General features: G+C 42.6%; 2 protein-coding genes across 2 annotated transcripts in view; one reads left to right on the plus strand and one right to left on the minus strand.

The window, feature by feature from the left end:
- Positions 1 to 117: 117 nt before the first annotated feature.
- Positions 118 to 1,712, plus strand: rln1 (relaxin 1). Its single transcript, XM_047569370.1, has 2 exons — positions 118 to 786; positions 1,040 to 1,712. Exons 1-2 carry the CDS (start codon positions 591 to 593, stop codon positions 1,396 to 1,398), a joined length of 555 nt encoding a protein of 184 aa, XP_047425326.1. The 5' UTR covers positions 118 to 590; the 3' UTR covers positions 1,399 to 1,712.
- A 238-nt stretch (positions 1,713 to 1,950) lies between these two features.
- jak2a (Janus kinase 2a) overlaps positions 1,951 to 19,501 on the minus strand; it is a 30,080-nt gene continuing 12,529 nt past the window's right edge. The window contains exons 3-24 of the mRNA XM_047569369.1: positions 16,259 to 16,382; positions 16,034 to 16,154; positions 14,288 to 14,433; positions 13,513 to 13,807; positions 13,250 to 13,369; positions 12,875 to 13,032; positions 12,676 to 12,787; positions 12,037 to 12,223; positions 10,164 to 10,288; positions 9,000 to 9,134; positions 8,809 to 8,896; positions 8,144 to 8,271; positions 7,834 to 7,972; positions 7,546 to 7,697; positions 7,104 to 7,254; positions 6,804 to 6,937; positions 6,429 to 6,618; positions 5,692 to 5,816; positions 5,394 to 5,566; positions 5,089 to 5,206; positions 4,796 to 4,909; positions 1,951 to 3,815 (exon numbers count right to left, since the gene is read on the minus strand). Of these exons, the coding sequence (XP_047425325.1) occupies positions 3,708 to 3,815; positions 4,796 to 4,909; positions 5,089 to 5,206; positions 5,394 to 5,566; positions 5,692 to 5,816; positions 6,429 to 6,618; positions 6,804 to 6,937; positions 7,104 to 7,254; positions 7,546 to 7,697; positions 7,834 to 7,972; positions 8,144 to 8,271; positions 8,809 to 8,896; positions 9,000 to 9,134; positions 10,164 to 10,288; positions 12,037 to 12,223; positions 12,676 to 12,787; positions 12,875 to 13,032; positions 13,250 to 13,369; positions 13,513 to 13,807; positions 14,288 to 14,433; positions 16,034 to 16,154; positions 16,259 to 16,382 (3,143 nt within the window). The 3' untranslated portion in view covers positions 1,951 to 3,707. The remainder of the gene's footprint in view (positions 3,816 to 4,795; positions 4,910 to 5,088; positions 5,207 to 5,393; positions 5,567 to 5,691; positions 5,817 to 6,428; positions 6,619 to 6,803; positions 6,938 to 7,103; positions 7,255 to 7,545; positions 7,698 to 7,833; positions 7,973 to 8,143; positions 8,272 to 8,808; positions 8,897 to 8,999; positions 9,135 to 10,163; positions 10,289 to 12,036; positions 12,224 to 12,675; positions 12,788 to 12,874; positions 13,033 to 13,249; positions 13,370 to 13,512; positions 13,808 to 14,287; positions 14,434 to 16,033; positions 16,155 to 16,258; positions 16,383 to 19,501) is intronic.

Genomic DNA, 19,501 nt, shown 5'->3' on the forward strand with positions numbered 1-19,501 from the left:
TTGTGACAACACTAAATCCAATAACACCAAAGCACATTTAGTTTTGGTGTGAACAGAAGAATAAAGCTCCCACTGTCTTAATTTCTCCCAGGAGAAATGTACAACATGTCGTACATGCTTTTTCCAAAATTGGCGCTGCGACTGCTTTTCTTGTCTTCCAACTGAGATGGTCCGTGAGTAATGTGTGCGTACTCACACTTAATAATATTATAATACTACAACATGAAAGAAATAACTCCAAGTACGTCATTGTCATCAATCTAAATGACGCGTGTGCGGTTGTTTCTTTGAGCGGGTCTGGGAGGGAGGGATGGGGAGGATGGAGGGATGGAGGGAGGGTGGATGTGTGAACTGGGACTATATAAGGTCGTGTCCACTGGCTGAGAGAGAACCAGAGGAGGGCAAGTCCGCAAAGACGAGGGCTCTAAGAGAAGGCTGCTCCCTGAAAACCCGAGGATAGAGACGCCCACAAGGTCTGAGGAGGAACTCATCTCACACACCTGCTCAGCTCCAACCAGCCGCCTCGTTCAGTTAGTGTCAGGACGAGTGGGAGGAGAAAGGAAAGGGGATAAAAAAAAAAAAATTAAAAAATGCTCTGGAGACTGAGTCTTGCCTTGGCCGTGGTGTGTGTCAGCGGCATCTGCAACTGCGTGAAGGCTGACGTGATGAGCAGGCTGATGGTGCCCAGGGACTATGGGGTGAAACTGTGCGGCAGAGAGTTTATCAGAGCGGTCATTTTCACCTGCGGCGGCTCCCGCTGGAAACGGTCCACAGATGGAGACTTAGGTGAGTTAACACCACTGCACTTACGATAATTGCCGCACTCGTTGCAGACTAAGTGGACTAACTTATATGCATGAGAAAATAACACGTGTGTAAGTCTTTAAGTAGAAATTGATTTGCTAGTAAGGCTGACTGGCTGTTAAATGGGAGTAATTTTTATTTTATTATAATCTTTTATTACCTATTCTGAAGTGAAGTCAGCTTTATTCCTGTTATAAATAAATGCATCACCTTTGGATCCTTTCCCCTTCTCTAGACTCTTCCCCATGGACTTTTCTCAGCGACGTCTCGGCGGAGGACGACCAGCGCACGTTGCCGCGCAGCGCGGAGCTCACGGATAGCCGCTCCCCTCACTACGTCGCCTCCTCCTCTTACTCCCTGGCAGACCTCCTGGCCCTTTACGGCGCCTTAGGGGACAGGCAGCTGCAGCCGCTGGACGTCCCGGCCCAGGTCAGGCAGTCCCAGCCTCCCAAGTTTTTAGGTGAGCAAGAAGGGAACCCGGCTTCGGCCGGCTGGCCCATACCCAGCAAGAAGAAGAGGAACTTTTCTCTGGGCGTGGCGGGGATGTGCTGTAACCAGGGCTGCACCAAGAACGATATCGGACGCTTATGCTGAGGCAATGGAAAAGGGGGCGGGAGGGAGGGGAGGGTCAGGAGGGGTAGGAGAAGGTATGAGTGATGGCACAGGGGCTGTGATATGATGTGCATCGATGGACAGTGTGTACATTTACACAGTAGAATGCAGTTAGCTGTTTCCACCCGTGTCCCGTTGCACTAAATATACACACGACGGTATCCTCATGCCTCTCCGTTATGTTTTCTTCATCCACCTCTTTTATCTGGCACTTTGTTTCTCATGCTCTGTATGTACTGTACATCGCCCTGTTGGCTTCCTCGAGAATAAATTTGAAATATTGTGTTCATATGAAATGTTGAACAGCATCGTATATTGTCTGGAGCAATAAACAGCATGCGTATTGTGGCCTGTAGACTTATCTGACTCAAGTACTAACACCAGGCTGCTGTGAACCTGCTGATCATTATCTGTCCACACCCTGAAGATAACGTCGTGTTAATGCGAGTTTAACCTGTAACATACATAGCATTCATGTTGTAATCTTTAAATCAGTAACAAACTAAAACTGATATCAATTAAGAAAGAAGTCTGTTCAGTGTGGTCGGACATCGCCTCTATTTATGAAAATCTTTGAACATTTCACAAGGTTACACAGCAATATATCATAAACATGATCTGAATAAAAGGGATTGGGAGGGATTTGTCGCTGCAGGGGTCACAGCAAACCAGACTAAACTGACAATCCTCGTCGAAGCAAAACGAAAACAAATACTCAGGATGATCATATCTGTATAAATAGTGTCCACAATGAAGTTCAAGCTTGTGAGCATACAGACACGCAGGTCTTTACAGTGACTCTTTGTTAAGAATGTGTTTTTTTTTTGTGGGCGTGACCTGCCTTTAATGACAGGAAACCATCTTTCAGAGTTTAATTTAAGTCGGAAAATCAGAAAGAAAGTTGCCGTTCCACAAATAATCAGCGACCGTCACTCATCAAAGTTCAGTACATCAAGTCTCAAACATTCAAATAAAACAAAAACAAATCCCTGGTGACCACTGATACATCTGTGGCTGGTAATGTAATGCATATATTTGGAACATTCAACATATTCACAACCTCTTCAATGGCTGTAAAACAAAGTCAAAATATTGGAATGAGCACGAGTGAAATACATTTTTTAAATAAAGCCATGGCCGAAAACGAGCTCCGGCGAGAAATGAAAAGCACCTCTCTGTTACTTTCCTCTCATATCCCTCAAACATGAACTTGCTTCATATTAGATATCTACAGTACGCATATAATATATGCCCTTTAATGATTAAATACAAAGGAAATATCATCAGCAGAGAGAGAGTCCATGATGCGATGTGACTGAATACCCGCTTCTTAGAGATCTCTCTCCAATATGTTTCCACACTGCATAAAAGGATGTAAACAAACAAAACGGCAGTCGGCGTTAACTTCAGTCTCAGTTCTGCAAATGAAACGTAGCAAATAATCACTCAATCGCTCCGCCGGCTCTGAGGACAGTTCTCGTTGTGTAATACATCTCTGTTAAAAAAAAAAAAAAAAAAAAAATGTAAAAGTCCAGAGGTCTGACTCACGATGGTCACCTTGTAACAGGAGTGCAGCCGGTGCTTTACACAAAGTCTTTATTAGTCCTTTATTAGAAAGTCAACAAAAATTCTCTGTGGGCCTGGGCAGGGGAAAACCTGCTCAGTTTCAGTCATTCATGAAAGTACACGCACGAGCGAGTGCAGCCATGCACAACATGGCTCAGTGTTGTGGAAAAAAAAAAGTCTGGCTGCTGTTAAGAATCCCATGGCTTCTTTGGTTTAAAAAGAAAGAAAAAAAAACAACTAGTTATTTTACAACAGTAACTGCTGCTTGTTGATACATTCTTGGTTCAAGTAGTGAGTCTTTGAATGGTTTCCGTTATCCCAGACATGGTGTCCAAAACAAAGGGAAACGGGCCACTCATAGAGCGGCTTCCTCAGTTCCTCAAGTGACTGGCAGGCTTCTGTTAGAAACTTCTGTGGACAGGGGTCCGTAAATGACCTGATACTCACCTGTAACTGGAGGCCTATTCAGATTAATACCCTTCCATTCAATCCTTATATGTTCCCAGAGGCATTGGAAATAATCTTCTGTTTGGTGCTGGAGTCTGAAGTAGTGTAGTCACTAAACAGGTGATCTGTACGTATACTTCACATGGCCGTTGAAACAGAAGCACCAAACTGCTAAGAGACTGAATGCCGCCATCAGTTGCTGTAGTAGAGCCAGACGCTTCATGGTTCTGTGAAGGTATGTGAGGCCTAAAGGTCAAAGGTGTAGAGACCAGTGGTGCTCATCCGTCCATGCCTTCCCGTACGACCTCCACACTCTGGATTAATGTCTTGAAAGAAGGACGCAATTTCGGATCGCCGTTCCAGCACTCCATCATAATCTTGTGAATCTGCGGAGGCACAAGAACATGAATTTTTACACCGAGTAGAAAATAAAACAGATTAAACAGATGTTTTCTACTTTAAGAACAAAGCAGTAAAAAGGTTCTGTGTTGGTCAATGCCTTGATACTGGTACTGAGAACGTGGTAGTGAAATTCATGGTGGATTAATCCAACTACCTTGACTGATACCTCAACCTTTCTGCTAGTATCACTAAGAGGTTCACATTTGCTCTTCTGTCAGCATCTGATAGAAGGATTTCCAAACCATCAGGAGTGTTTTTAGACCTTAGTCCCAGATTTAAACCATGTTACCTGTGAGTCTGCGTCAGTCGAACATTAGTTGTGCCTGTCATCTGGGAGTAAAGATAACTTCTGGAGGCTGGATGACGACTAACTGCAAACGGCTTGTGATTTTGTGCGGGGATGTCTCCACTGAACATATGTACTCATTCAAATTGTAGCTGTAAGGCGAAAGGATGCCACAGCTGGGTCTACTGGCTATACACCAACCACCTACCTAATATTGTGTATGTCTCCCTTGTGCCTCCATAACAGAAGCCACAGAGGCTAACAGCTAAGCAACCTAACGAGTAGCTAGCATAATGTAGGAAAGCCAGACTGAAAGGATGAGCTAGTTGGGAATGTTGACAAGGTTGTGACTAACCACAAGAGGGCGATGTTCACACAGAGTTCACTTGTGAACACGGTAAATGAGACATCATTTAAAAGTAGACGTATGCGTTTTAATGAACTTTTAAACCTACAAGATATACACCAATCAGGCATAACATTATGACCCCCTTCCTAATATTGTCTAGGTCTCCCTTGTGCCTCCAAAACAGTTGTGAGTCATCAGAAAATGGACATAGTCTTCTGAGGGACTTGTTACATCTGTTGTTACACAGATGTCTAAGATGTGAGTTGTTAAACTTTACATTTGACTTGAACCAAGCTTTTGGTCTTTTACATGTATATAAAGGCACTCACCTCCTTTGGACAGTCATCAGGAGCAGGTAGCCTGTATCCATCCCTCAACAAGTCGATCAAATGATAGACGATCATCTGGCCCTGCTTTTCATTCCCCATTTTGTCCATAAACACCTACAACAAAAAGGGATGGTTAAGTACATCAACAAGGCAGGGTACTCCAGCAACCCCTTCTTTTAGCATCACTAGAAACTAATTACACTGGTGAATGTGCTCTCACTACTCAGAAATTAAGAGCAGAAAGGTGGTAGAACTAAAAACAGCAGTTAAGAATAAGAGATGAGGGTCAGTACCGCTGGGGGGCTGCAGTTCTTGTCACTGTAGGTGAAGAGTTCGTAGAGGACGACACCGAAACTCCAAACATCTGATGCCACAGAGAATTTACTCTCCGTCAGCGACTCTGGAGCATACCTGGAAAAGATCATAACACATTGTATATATATAAATAAATACATAAAGTACTTCTGCTCCCATGTGAATAACATAATACTCCAATAGGTTTGCCGACTGTAGGGTTAGTCTTTCATTTGTCGTCTTCGTAATAAAATGTGGGGATATTTTTTTGAGGTGTCAGGGATATATTCATCATGCTCCTCACCAGAAGATGGGGCTTTCTCCAGGCTCTCTGACGGTGTAGTACTCTTTGTCCTGCGGCAGCACCTTGGTCAGGCCAAAATCACCAATCTTAACCCTCATCTCGCTCTCTACCAGAATGTTTCTAGTGGCCAGGTCTCGGTGAATGTAGCGCTTAGTGGCAAGGTAGTCCATACCCTGGAAGAAATCAATGTGTCACTACTACTGATACAGAAAAAACTCATTATCGGCTTGTTTCACAGTGTATCTACAGTATTTCACGTAGGGCTTTAGATGGTAGATGACGTAAAACGTCACGTTACCTTGCAAATCTGCGATGCATAGTGCAGCAGCTTTTTGGAGTCAAAGCGGCCCTTGTGTTTCATGAGATAATCCCTCAAGCTGCCAAACGGGAGATACTCCATGATCAGCCGGAGGTTCCTTCGTCCTACAGACACAAAGAGAAAAACACTGATTTATTTATCTCGTGGGCATGGGCGCTGACGCCCTAGGCAGGAAACATGTGGGAAACATTATTGTGCATTAAAAAAATCTGCTGGGGTGGTAATATCAAATCAAGGGACAGATGTGAGCTGAGCAAGCAGCACGGGAAAGTTTATTGTGTCACTGACGACATTTCTTTTAAAAAATGTAGGCAAAGGTAATTCTTTGATGCAAATAAATACAAATATATTTTATGCCAACGTAATGCTGTTTTATTATATCTATTATATCTCTGCAGCCAATTGTTGGTCTGGAATTAAATCCATATGAAAAGTTATAGTCATCTTTTATTTTTATTCATATTATAATATATTTTTTTCATATATTGAATGTTCGACCTTCTGATAATCAAATACATGCTTGTATGCATATATTACAAACAGTATATTACATGTTACATACCCAGACAGGCTCATAGAGGTTCTACCTGAAAAGCTCCATCCAATCTTAATGTGTACCACTTAAGTTTATCTTGACAGTCTCTATAGAGTTGTGAAGGACATGCGGTATTTGTAATTAATCAACCCCTCATTGTGACTTCGGGCCCATTTCATACCTGCACTGTAGCACACTCCTTTGTATTTGACAATGTTTTCATGCTGAAGGGATCTGAGGATGTCGATTTCCCGCTCAAAGTCCCTGAGGTGCTCCGCTGTGCTGTGCTGGAGCTTCTTCACAGCCACCACCTCTCCAGTGCTGTCCTGCAGGGGGTCGTACCTGCACATCTCCACGCTGCCAAAGTTCCCCTGGGGTGTGTGATCAGAGGGATATGGGCATAAAAAATTCCATCTAAAGCCTTGAGCAAACTCACTCAAGAATAACTTAAATATATTGCGCATACTGTATAAATATTGCAAATGTTGAAAAAACGAATGGTAGTTAATTAGATTAGATAGTGTAGATTCTTAAGAGATAAATGTTTGTGTCTCACTTTGCCCAACTGCTTGAGAAAGATGAGGTGCCTCTCCTCGAACTGGGCGGGCTCCTGGCACTCGGAAGCCCACGGGAAGCCGAAGCCTCGTGTCCTGTTGGGCACCATGTCGCTCTCCACCAGCAGTTCATAGTCTGCAACACAGATGCAAGGTCATCTTCTACTAAATCTGGCCCAAAGGACAACATGGTCCAAATCCTGGATTTGGGCCAGAGATATATATACAGACGTATATATATGTATATATATATCTATATCTATATATATATATATCTCGATGAGCTCCATACGTCTTCGTACCAGGTGTGAAGAGGCTGTTGAGATCCCTGATGATTGCTCTGAAGGAGGGTCTGTGTGAAGGGTCATAGTCCATGCAGCTGTTTATCAGATTGGCAAGCTCTGTCCATTTGGGAGCCGGCAGCTGGTGTCTGTCTTCGTAGAACAAGTACTTCTGCACGGAAAGAAGAACAAAATGAAACCTTTATCAGCTTAGGCTAGATACTGATTAAAAACAATGAAATATCCATTAAATATCCATTAACGCTTATCATATCCTGTGTGTACAGTTAATTTAGCATAATGACTGAAAAGAGCTAAAAAGTAGTGAACCACCAATGGACACGTGACATGTTGTCCTTTATTTTCTCTCCTTTATTTTTTTCCTCAGCAGTAGTAAGATGGTGAACTCAACTATTCTCAATAATCACATAATAATGATCTATAATCAGTACTCAGTTGTGACCTTCGAACTGTCCAGTGTGCTGAGCGGTTTGTCTCCCCCACTGCAGATCTCCCAAAGGGTGGTGCCGAAGCCCCACTTGTCCGTAGCTAAGCTCAGATTTTGGGGGTTTTCAACGCACTCAGGAGGCACCCACGGGATACGCTCCACCAGGACTAGAGCGTGTAGAGCGTGGACATGAAGAGAAAAAGATGCAGGAGATACAGGAATAGAAGTTAGAAATTCACAGTCCAGAGGGAAAAGGGCAAAGCGGCGGTTAACGTTGTTTCCACACAAAACCATTTTTCTCACCTTCTCTGGGCAACACAGTCATGCTAATACCAGGGTCACTGAGCTTGATGAAGGGCAGACTTCCCGTCTTCCGATCCTCCTCTCTGATCAGAAGAACATTCTTGGCACAAACGTTGCCGTGAATGAGGTTCTTGTCCTCCTGTGTGCAGACACGGCAAGGACAGCACACAATGAAAGGAAAATAAGTCTCAGTTACGGACCGGCTCGGTTTTTATGAACTCTTAACTTGGAAGGCATTACTCATTTCCTTGAATTTCCGTATGAGGTAATCCATCTGCCGTCCACAAACTGAGAAATCTGTGCGTCTTACCAGGTAGTGCATTGCCCAGGCCAGCTGCTTGGCCACTTCTAGCTTCCAGGTGATGTTAACACAACTTTTGTTCTTTTTCAAGTAGATGTCAAGCGAACCAAATTTGCCGTATTCCTGCACCATCATGTCTGAGAGGGAGGAGGAAGGAACAGGAAGGGAGGTTACTCATTTATTCACTAGTGATTGAAAGTCTTCTGCACAAAACTCCTTCTATTGAATTCAGTTAATCAGGTTGTGGTTTACTGTAGCACTTAGGCAGCATTTACAGGCAGAAGTCACAACAAAACACGTCCTCAGCCCAGGGGTTACTTCATTATGTTTATTCATCTTGTTAATTGTCCCATGGGAGAAATCTGCCTGCCTTGGTTTCTAGTGAACTATCAGCCTATTAGTGTTATTTGTTTCTTTCCGGCTTGTATTGCTCTGCATTCAGAATTGCTGAAGGCATCCAAACACACTGCGCTGATGTGTGTGTAGTTGCAGTTAGAGTAATGATGAAGCCTGCAGCGGTTAACCGCCTTGTTGATCCCGGAGGGCTTAATACAGCCGGCACGGAAGATAAACCATCGAGCAGGTCATCAGGTCAGAAACCTCCTGCCCTCAGCTGCCTTATTTCTTCCTTTTTTTGTCATTGCAGTAGAGTAGCGTGTTTGCGCTGTACTTACTCTCGTCTCCACAAACACACACTCCGTAGTTGAGGAGCAAGTGCTTGTACGAAAGCTGGCTCATCATGCTGGCTGCCTCGAAGAATGACTGAGGAGGAGAGAGAAGATCACTTTGAGCCAATTAACTTGTTTCTGTTTATTTATTCGGAAATCCCTCCTCAATGACTCGGCTCTTCAGCAAACAAACCAACCTCTGAAAAGTTGCGATGGGCCTTGTCCAGGATCTTGACGACGACGTCTATCTGGTGGATCTCTCCGTAGTCTCCCAGCTCCTTTCTCACACCGCAAAAGATCTTGGTGAATGTTCCCTGGCCCAGACTGTCATTCTGAAACATTGGTTTGTTTATTGTTAACAAAAATGCATGGGAAAGGAGGACGAGTGCATTTTTTTTAAACTGACCGCCTACTAACTGAGTTAAGATGTATTACCAAGTAATCAAAGCAAAGACAGGATGTCTGTGTCTAATAATACCAAGCAGGCACAAAAGATGACTAGCTAAATAATCAAACCCAACACATCAACATCAGCATTTCAACACATGCAGCCTAGACTAACATTACGCACAGTCTAAGTTGGACCCTATCTGACCACATGGCTTTCATTTAACAAAACTAAATCAGGCTCTTCGGCTCTAAAGTAAAGAGCCTCTAATCTTCCAACAGACACTTGTTTTTTTTATATGTGCCCATGAAGATTGTATCTCAAGGGTACTGTACGAAAGCTCTCAGAAAAGTTCAAAACAGGAAACTTAAAAAAGTGTTGACTAGGCTGTACAGTGGGTAAAAAAGAGTATATAGTTATACATGCAGAAAAATCCCATGTATTGTGCTCTCTCATTAGTGAAACCTCTGGTGTGGGTTTCCTGTGACAAACCTGTCACAGACAACATCAAATACCCGAATAACAGAAAATATGTTGAGACGGAAGCGGTCCAGCCAGCGAGGTGACGCAAGCAAGATGTCAGATGGCCACGTACGAGACACTCGAGGCACTGTTTTTGATGCGTAACTACAGTAGGCGGATCGATTTAGAGAGTCTTTTTGTTAACTTAAGTCACATCGCTGACCCTGCAAGGGTCCTTCTCGTTTCCGCTGATTAATGATGCAGGTGTCCTACTGAGAGGCTTACAGTGGTCAGTGGTAAATTATAAAAGCTCTGCTTCTCTTTTTATACTTGTAGTGTTCTGCACAAATACAAACGGTGTTGCCCGCTCACACAACGTCCACCAAGGTTTCTGCTTCTTCACACGTCTTACCCTTTGCACTAGTATAACCCTGTTACTGTGGGTGTCTGTAGGCTGACAAAAAAAAAAAAAAGAAAAAAAAACACAAAAGGAAATAGCGAGTTATCTTACGATGACAAGGTCCTCTTTTCGGATTTTGTGGAAGACCATCTGGCTGATGGTGTGTTTTTGGAGAGAGGGAGAAAGAGGAACATCTGCCCCATGGTTGTTTCTGCACACCAGCAGGTTGGATTTATCTGAAGAGAGGCGAAGGTAGACGGAGTTAAGGATCAATCACATTTCGACACTGCATGTGACTGCGGTGTAGGTGCCCATTTTCAGTGTGCGACGCTGTTGAGTAACACAACTGAGCAAATAGTTTCCTCGGACCCTTATCTCAGACGCATGTGTTTGGCCAGACAGAAACAGTTTTGACTTCCTGAAATCTGAAACAGGCATGCACACCCCCCCCCCCCATAAGATAAAATACAATGAGGGACCAAGTGAGGAAACGCCGCTGTATGGGAGCCGTCCACACCGAGACGTGTCACAGCCCACGGCCAGAGAGGACGCCGCCACAGAGACTGCCCCGACCCAGGCAGGCGGAGAGGGGGGGCCCACACCACGGCAACAAAGCCCTGGAGCAGGACCCCCAACCTACCCGGTCAGGACAACCACCAGGACGGCACAACTCAGACACAACTCCCGGCGTGGAGGGCCCCTATGAAGAAAACACCGGAGCCAAAAACACAGAGATAACAGAGACAACAGAGCAAAATATGAGCAATACTGAAAGGAACGAAAAACAACATATGTGGGCCACATTTTCTAAAGTGATTTATCAAACCTGAAAGCAATTTTGCTCATAGAAATTGCGTCCATGTTTAACACGTCTCAAAAAGAAGTGCAAACGCATGTGTAATTGCGCACACATGCCCTTTATTATTTGGAAGTTTGTCACTGCACTGTCTTATAATCATATTCAGATGATTCAGATTCAGTTTTTTTCTCTAACTCTGTTACGTGGAAGGTGCCAGCAAATGTCATTTTGCGCTTGCAGTCTCAACAGTGAACACCAACAGTCATGTAAAACTCTCATTTGCATACGGCTGTTTGCACCCCATGTCAGTCATTCTTACTAAATCACCCACAAACCATAGTTCCAGCCCACAAGCAAAGTTCTAGACTATGCACGCAACTTAGTACATGCAGTTTGGGATCTTTGTAGTTCCGGCCCTATGAGTGTAATAAAGTAAAAAAAAAAAAAAAAAAATGAAAACAAAAGAAAACTTTTAAGAGCAAAAACAGTAAAGTCAGCATCCATAAATAAATGGATAAGTGTTACTAGAAAAAGGAAAACGAAATCCATCAAGAGCAAAAAACAAAACAACAACAATAAAATAACAGAAGCCGCAAGTAATGAAAAGAGTAAAAGCTACTCAGTTGACAGCTAAATTAAAAGGTGGGTTTTGTGCCTGCCCTTAAACACGTCAACAGTATGAGCGGCCCTGAGATTTCCAACAGAGATTTCATGGCAATAATTCTTCTGTGACATATTATATACTACACATAAAATATATTTTGATACATTTCTATCAGCATTTAAAGATTTCTCCCATTTCCCCATTTGATGTTTATGCTGCTAAAAAAAAAAAAAATGAATGTAGTGTCATAACCACTGCATCCCCCCAATTGTACTGTTCAGTGCATATGCTGCAGTCTGCAGTTTGTTGTGCATGTGAGGCTGCCAATAAAACGCAGTCTAGTGTCTCTGATCACGTCCACAATCCTTGTGTTTGTTGCTTTGGTGACTCATTTTAACATCTGTGAATCCTGCTCTCATCCGTCTTTCATGAAAAGGCGTAATGTCCTAAACTATATTGCACATGCAGACTTAAAAAACTAAAAAAAAAAAAAAAAACAGCCCCAACCCTGAGGGAAGGTCTTTATTGTGCCTCAGAGGACACCCTCCTATCTTTACAACTGAGACAATCTGAACACTGACCTCTGGGGCTGGGTGGGCAGCACCTGGCCAGCTGAAATGTGTACCCATCAGAGCGAAGCGCCTCCTTTTGGTAGCAATGCAGGAGCTCCCTGAGTGAACCGAAGCTCCTCTTGGCACCACTCAGGATGTACTCTCCTGACTCCGTCCTTGAAATCTGACAGTGCTTATAGTCCACCATAGCTTCGTACTGAAAATGAAAAGATTAAATTACTGAGTAAAGACCACTCTCTATGCTCCTTACTGTTTTTACTGTTTATTAAACCTCTCTTATTCCTACGTATTATGTAAAAATGTCCTAATAACAAAAGAGTCAAACATTAATTCAATACATTTACAATTAAATCAAACAAGACACACACTGTGTCTCAGTTTTGTGGGGAAATCAAACCTTATTGCTCCCTCTAGTGGTTGAAAATATGGTCAACATTTAAGTTTGTTGTGTCTGTATTTTAGAGAACCAGCGGACAAACGGTTTACTCTTAAAAAGAACCACAGAGTTTCATTAGAGTGATGTAGCAGTTAATGTGAGCTGTGTGAGTCTTTCAGTCACATGAACAAGTGTACAACAAGCCGCTGACTTGAAGTGTTGGCGAACGAACCTGTCAATGTGTGGAGGAACACAGCATTACAAGTACTTACCCCCACCACAAAGGACATGAAGTATTTGTCATAGTCCTTGGGGCTGCACCGAAGGATGTAGAGGCCCTGGTGATTACCAGAGCGACGTAGCTTACTAATTGTAAATTCCATCCTGTGATCAAAGAGACATGATGTGAGGTTGTGAGTGCATGAGCTCACTTCTTTGATGTGCTGAATTTGTGCATCGTGTGTTACTCACGACACGGGTCCGTGGCAGTAGCTCTGGATGTACTCGAGAAGTCTTGGTGGAGCCACCTCCTTACAGAGGTAGTGATGGGCATCGGCGACCAGTCTGTAATATCCATCGACTAATGACACAAAAGACTGGGCCTCTGAGAGCGAGTGGAACTCCACTTCCTTTGTGGTTGGACGGAGATGCAGAGTGACAAACAGAGTTAAACAATGCAGAGGAGTCGATTTAAACAATAACTAACAAACCTTTAGTTTAGACTTTAGAGTAAAAGGTTAATAAAAGCTTAACTGCAGATGTGACAGTGATACTGTTGTCATGCTCTCATTTGTTACAGTTATACCAGTACTAATAGTAGTAGGACAGTGGGGGTCGGTACTATACCAGGATCTGGTTGTTCTGCCTTGTGAGGGTAACTATGCGACTCTCTGCCGAGCCCTCCTTATTGCCCTGTTTGATGCTGATGTCAATCACTTCTGGGAAATCGCAGTACGTCTGCAGCTCCTGAAGAGACACAAAGCCACCACAAAATGGTCGTTTGCATTTGGGGCATGGAAACACGCGGCCCCACAGCATCACACCGTGGCAGGCTGGTGATGTACAAATGCATTACCATGGCAACCCAAACCCATCTCTCAGAGCCTCACCTCCTCTGATCCCTCCTCCTCCTTCCCTTTTGACCACTGGATGCCTTTGTTGCCCGTGACAACGATGGTAACCTCTCGTGAAGAGAGGTCGGTGACTTGGAAGCGCTCGGAGTAGAGAGAGGGCAGCAGCATCTCCAGGTTCATCAGGTATTTGAGCTTGAGATTACACACCGTGGCCTTACACTCGCTGAACTGCTGGATGAACCTCTTGAAGCGATAGCGGATCCGCTTCCGAGTCAAGAAGTTGTATTTCTGGATGCGGCTCTGCATGCATTCGGGCAGGAAGCGCTTGTAGCTAAAATAAGAGAGGAGGTCAGGAGTTAGGTGGCGAGGGAGTTAGCGAAAGATGAGACGGATGACGAGACAATTCAATAAATGCACGTACTGTATCCACCCAAGATAACCACTCACAACGAAAACAAGTGTGGACGAGATGGATAAGCATAGAATGGATTAAATAATCTAGATGTGTTTTTAAACCGAAACATTATTTCACACACAGATAATTCATTCAGCTGCATGGACACACATAATGAAACTATCTTAGTGCTCACTATGAAGCCTGTCACACTGCTCTGAAATCATTATTCATAAGCTGTACCACACACACACACCAGAATACAAGCTCTTCTGTATTAAGTCTATCCAGAACAGACGGCAGACCTTTGACAAACCCTGTCTGGTCTACACTACTTCAGTTCCTGAACTATACACAATGCATTTCACATTACAAATGACTTAAGCGCATGTGGTCCCTATCTGTCATGTATTCCACCTGGTGTCGTTGTAGATGTCCACTGGAGACTGGCCGCTCTCTTTGGCGAGCCTCATCATGTCCAGCACGGCCATTCCCAGACACTCCTCCTGGGCCTCATGACTCACTGGGATTAGAACCCAGCCGTTGAGAAAGTCGCTACGCCACTGGAGAAATAAAAGACATGCAACACAAGGATGTGAAACCAAAACAACAAATGATTTGAGAAGACTAAAGCTAGAGAGGGAGTGATCAGAGGGGGGGAAGAGGAGGAATAAACAAATAAACAAATGTCTACTTCAGGTTATTTAATAATGTGAGGTGTTTACAAATCCCCTATTAAGCGTCCCGAACCACTAGCAGTCTCACTGGTCAGTAATTTGACATTTAGAGTTTAAAATCCAGATAATAACCTAATAACCAGCACTTTCAAAACAATGACAAAAACCAAAACTATGGTAAACGGTCTTGCCTTTATATAGTGCTTTTCTAGCTATTGGTACTCACACCATTCACCCACACATTCACACACCAGTGCCAGTCGCACTGGGAGCAACTGGGGGTTCAGTGTCTTGCTCAAGGACATTTCAGATACTTCGAAGGACACTTCTACCCCTTCGGTTCGTGGACTACCCGCTCTACCTACTGAGCCACAGCCACTATGAGAACACAAAGTAGCTAATGATGTTATCAAGCAGCAGTAAACACACAGTCCTTGAGGGTAACATTGCCGCCGACAGATGTTTACTATCTGAAAATAGACGCCGTGTGATGACAAGTAGCCCCTACCCTTTTTTTTGCTTCTGTTTCTATTACATCCATGTAAGGTGGTGCACTCAGTGCTCCCTGGTCAGACACAGTTATCTAAGTAATATCCTTTTTGGGTTGTACAAGTTCAAAACCAGATAAAAGAAAGTGTGTGATGGAACCTGATTTTTCCTAAAGTCTGAGCTCAGATTAAAAGAGCCAAGCGTTTCATTCAGCGAACAGGCTTTAGCTATGAAGAATCGGCAGGAAGCTTAAATTTAAGTCGAGGAAAAAAATGCACGGGAGAGTTTTTTGGATTTGATTGGATGCATTTATAAACGAAATGATCAGTAAGTGTAGTTATTACAGTATAGTTCCCTTTTTTTCTACTGCGCTTAAATAAACATCGTCGTGTCGTTGCTGCTGCGAGTGCGTTATTAATAATTTTATTGTAACGTGCACTGTTGTTGTATAGCTTGAGTGACAAAAAAGTGTAAGCTCTCTGTGGCACATGAGCATTTATGTTTCAGTTACAAAGTGTGCTTTCACTGCAAAACTCCTATTATTTCCCAATATTTCTGTAGGTCAAAGTGTAGGCTACAGAGTTCATGGTGTACATGTGACACCGTGGTAAAAACAAAACTGCATGTGCAACGTGCAGGCATAGACATAAGGAAACGCACAGAAAACCTTGGTCCCCATTTGTACACTGTCAAACCCTCTTACTACCCAACTTCCTGTTTTCTAAACACATACAAAATGGGCTGACATGACAAACCGGCTGGCAGTCAGTCAGACACAAGGGGAAGAAAAAAAAAAACACTATTTATCTCCTCCCAGCAGTTTTGCTTATTAAACTAAATAAGAAAGTAGGACAAGGAACGAAGGGTTGGGAGGTTAAAGAGGATGATGTGCTCTGGCAGTTTAAATTAATTCAAATGTTCCACACTAAAAATATGGCTAATTTAATACAAACACACACACACACTGTACACAACCAAAAAGTTTCCAAAGACCAACCTGAGAAAACAGGTATGCCATGACACAGTCATCCATCACAGGGCTTTCCATTCCTTTGGACAAGCCGTAGCGATGGGCACAGGATGAACTGCTGTTGTCATACCAGCCAGGAAAATAGTATCTGGACACACAAAGATGACAACGAAAAAAATCAAATGAGAAGAGAAATCCAAGCATGAAACGAATGAAGAGTGTAAAAAGAAAAAGCAACATTTCCCTGCCTACCGGATTCTGAACAGCAGGTTCTCATTGGATGAGGGCTGCAGTTTAAAGATGTGATTAGGAGGGAACCATATCCTGTCACTTTCCCTCATTAGGCCAAACAAGCTGAGGTACACTGGGCAAATCCCTGGAAAGATAATGAAAACAAAGATTATTTTTTTAATCACTTAAGACATTTACTATTTTACTATACAGGGATACAAGACAGGCTCTTTTTCTATGGTACCAAAATGTATAAAAATATATATGCAGTTTTTAGAGCGATATTCATACATTGCTGAAAAAATGCTGTAAACTAAGAGTGCTTTCAAATTAGTTAATAGTTTATTTTCATCAATCAACAAAGTGCAGTGAAAGAACAGTCAAACCAATATTTGGTGTGACAACCCTTTGCCTTCAAGACAACATCAGATCGTCTGCATACTTGCACACAGTTTTTGAAGAAACTTGGCTGGTAGGTTGTTCTAAATGTTTTTCATAACTAACCACAGATCTTCTGTGGATGTGGGCTTCCTCAAATCCTTCCGTATCTTCATGTAATCTCAGACACACTAAATGATGCTGAGATCAGGGCTCTGTGGGGACCATACCATCACTTCCAGGACTTTTTGTTCTTCTTTACGCTGAAGATAACTCTTACCTTGGCTGTATGTTTGCGGTCTTTGTCCTGCTGCAGAATAATTTTAAGGCCAATCATACGCCTCCCAGATGGTATTGCATGTTGGATAAGTATATACCTGTATGTCTAAGCATTGAGGACACCATTAATCCTGACCAAATTTCCAACTCCATTTGCAGAAATGCAGCCCCAAACTTGCCTCCACCATGCTTCACTGTTGCCTGCACACACTCATTATTGTGGCGTTCTCCAGTCCTTCGGTGAACAAACTGCCTTCTCCTACAGTCAAATATTTCAGATTTAGGATGTTTCTCTGCCCCGCAAGTGTTTTGTGAGCTAATGTCTTACTTTGCTAACATAAAGCACATGGTTTACGTATTAAAGCAATGATTTCGAATGGTTTCAATCATTAAACGCAAGAATACGAATAAGGCCTAACTTGTGAGGGAAAACTAGCTGTGTCTTGTAACTTTCGTCTAGCTAGCTTAAGCCATCTACGGGTAACCTGCGGTGTCTGCATGATATGTGGTAACACAATGTCTCATTAGGCTGCTTTAAACCTTCTGTATTGATTTCGAAAAAAACCTGATCTGTTGATTTGTTTTCAATCAAACCTTTCTGCATAAAAAACAAACCCAGCTTTGACCCTTAACCATCTCACCAACCCAAAGGCACTTTCTATCTGTCATTCCATCTGTCTATCTGTCTGTGTGTGTGTCTGTTTTAATATTTTGTCTTTATTACTGTCTTGTAGTGTGTCTGTCGGTGTGTCATAATGCTGAGAGGGTGCATGGCAGACCTTTAAAATGGATGTTGGGCGGCATTGTGGCAACCGTTCATCAAAACTTTTAAAACAACACCTGAAAGTTATAGAGTGATAGTACTGACTTGTTAGAAATCATGGATCGCACATACTAGGGCGCATCATACATGATATAAGAAAAGTGAGTGCTAAATAGGTATATTTTGATTAGGGGGAAGTTGGGTGTTTTACAAATTTCAATAATTAGGTCGCTTGGTGGCTACTGTTGGGCGGTTGGCCTATTTACTGTTATATGATTTCACTCCAGTTTTTATGCCTGCATCAAATCATTTGCAAGACTGGCATGCATATAAAAATTTTCATAATGACCCAAGATAGATTTCAGTGGCAGCTTTGTTCCAATGATAACCACCATGACATATTATAGGACCACGCTGTGCCACTTTTTTGGCCCGTTTCATTGTGTTTGTGTAATGTGCTCAGAGCATTGATAATCATTCTGATTATGTGTGTTAGTTTAAATGAAAATAAAGTGAACTAAATGCATTCCTTTTGGCTTTACTGTTCAGGCTCTCATTTCATTGTGCCTCATATTTGTTTATAATAGTGTTATATCTATTTATAACATCACCTCATTTGCACTTCTTTACCTAACGCTGACAAATAAGACCTATGATATTAACATAGTCATTTATAATATTGTGTATATGGGGTAAAGATGCCAGACTCAGTACTTAGTTCATTGCACCTTTCCATTACTCATAGTAACTTATCTGTTATCTATATATCTGTTAATAATAGTGTCATATTTTTGTCACTTTACTTAGAGCTGACAAACAGCACTTATGATATTGCATAGCTGTAGGGACATGATAATGAATCATGAAGTTGGTTATGATGACTTGTGAATACATATAGATGGTAATAATGAGCATTACAGTGCTTTATATACACTTTATAAAATATTATGAATGTTTTCATAAGGTCTTATAAATACAACCTTTACAGAAAGTGTATCTGCTGCCATTTTTCTGCACCCAGTTCCTATGTTTTCGTCTTGCCTTCGTTTCCATGTCAGGGGAATGGATTTTTGGCTGCAACTCTCCTATTAAATCCACTTCTGGCCAGACTTCTCTGGACAGAGTTCTGTGGCCAGGCTTCTCTGGACAGTAGATGGGCGTACCTGGTTTCTGTCAGTTCTGAGCTGATGGCTCTGCTGGACATCTCCTGATTTTAACCAACTTGCACTTGGCCGACCACTGCGTTTAGGATCTCTTTGCATTTTGTAAAGTGATGAAAATAATTTATTTTTATATTTTTGAAAGCATTCATACTTTACAGCATTTTTCCCCACGCCCGCCTAAAACATCTGCACAGTGCTATACACAATCGTACATACGCAACACACAGCTTGTGTTGTGGTATCAACGTAGACAGCTTTGACAAAGCCGTATGATGAAAACCAATGCCTCAGTGAGTTAGCATTAGTTTTTTAAGCTCCCTAACTCAAAGAGTCCATCATTCACCTGTTTGCCGAAAGTTCTTTTTCTGAAAACGGCGCCCCTGTTTCCACTTTGTTCAGTGACGCCAGGGAAATTAAATTCACACTTCTCCTACATATTTGCAACAATTTCTTATGTTGTCTCCCAAAATTGACAGATGTGAGTTAAGTGTTTTATCAGTAGTGCCTGGTGGGACTAGCAGACAGAAAGTGTCTTTACACAGCAGGAAGCGCTCATACGAGTGAAGCAATAGCATGGGGACAGGAGAGACGCTAAAGAGGAAGTGTAGTCAGCCGCAAGGGGAAGTCAAGTCAAAGTACTAACAAGTTTGATGTATATAAGCAAGTCCTACCTTGCCAAAT

This window comes from Mugil cephalus, chromosome 19, assembly GCF_022458985.1.
Source record: "Mugil cephalus isolate CIBA_MC_2020 chromosome 19, CIBA_Mcephalus_1.1, whole genome shotgun sequence".
Lineage (NCBI taxonomy): Eukaryota > Metazoa > Chordata > Actinopteri > Mugiliformes > Mugilidae > Mugil > Mugil cephalus.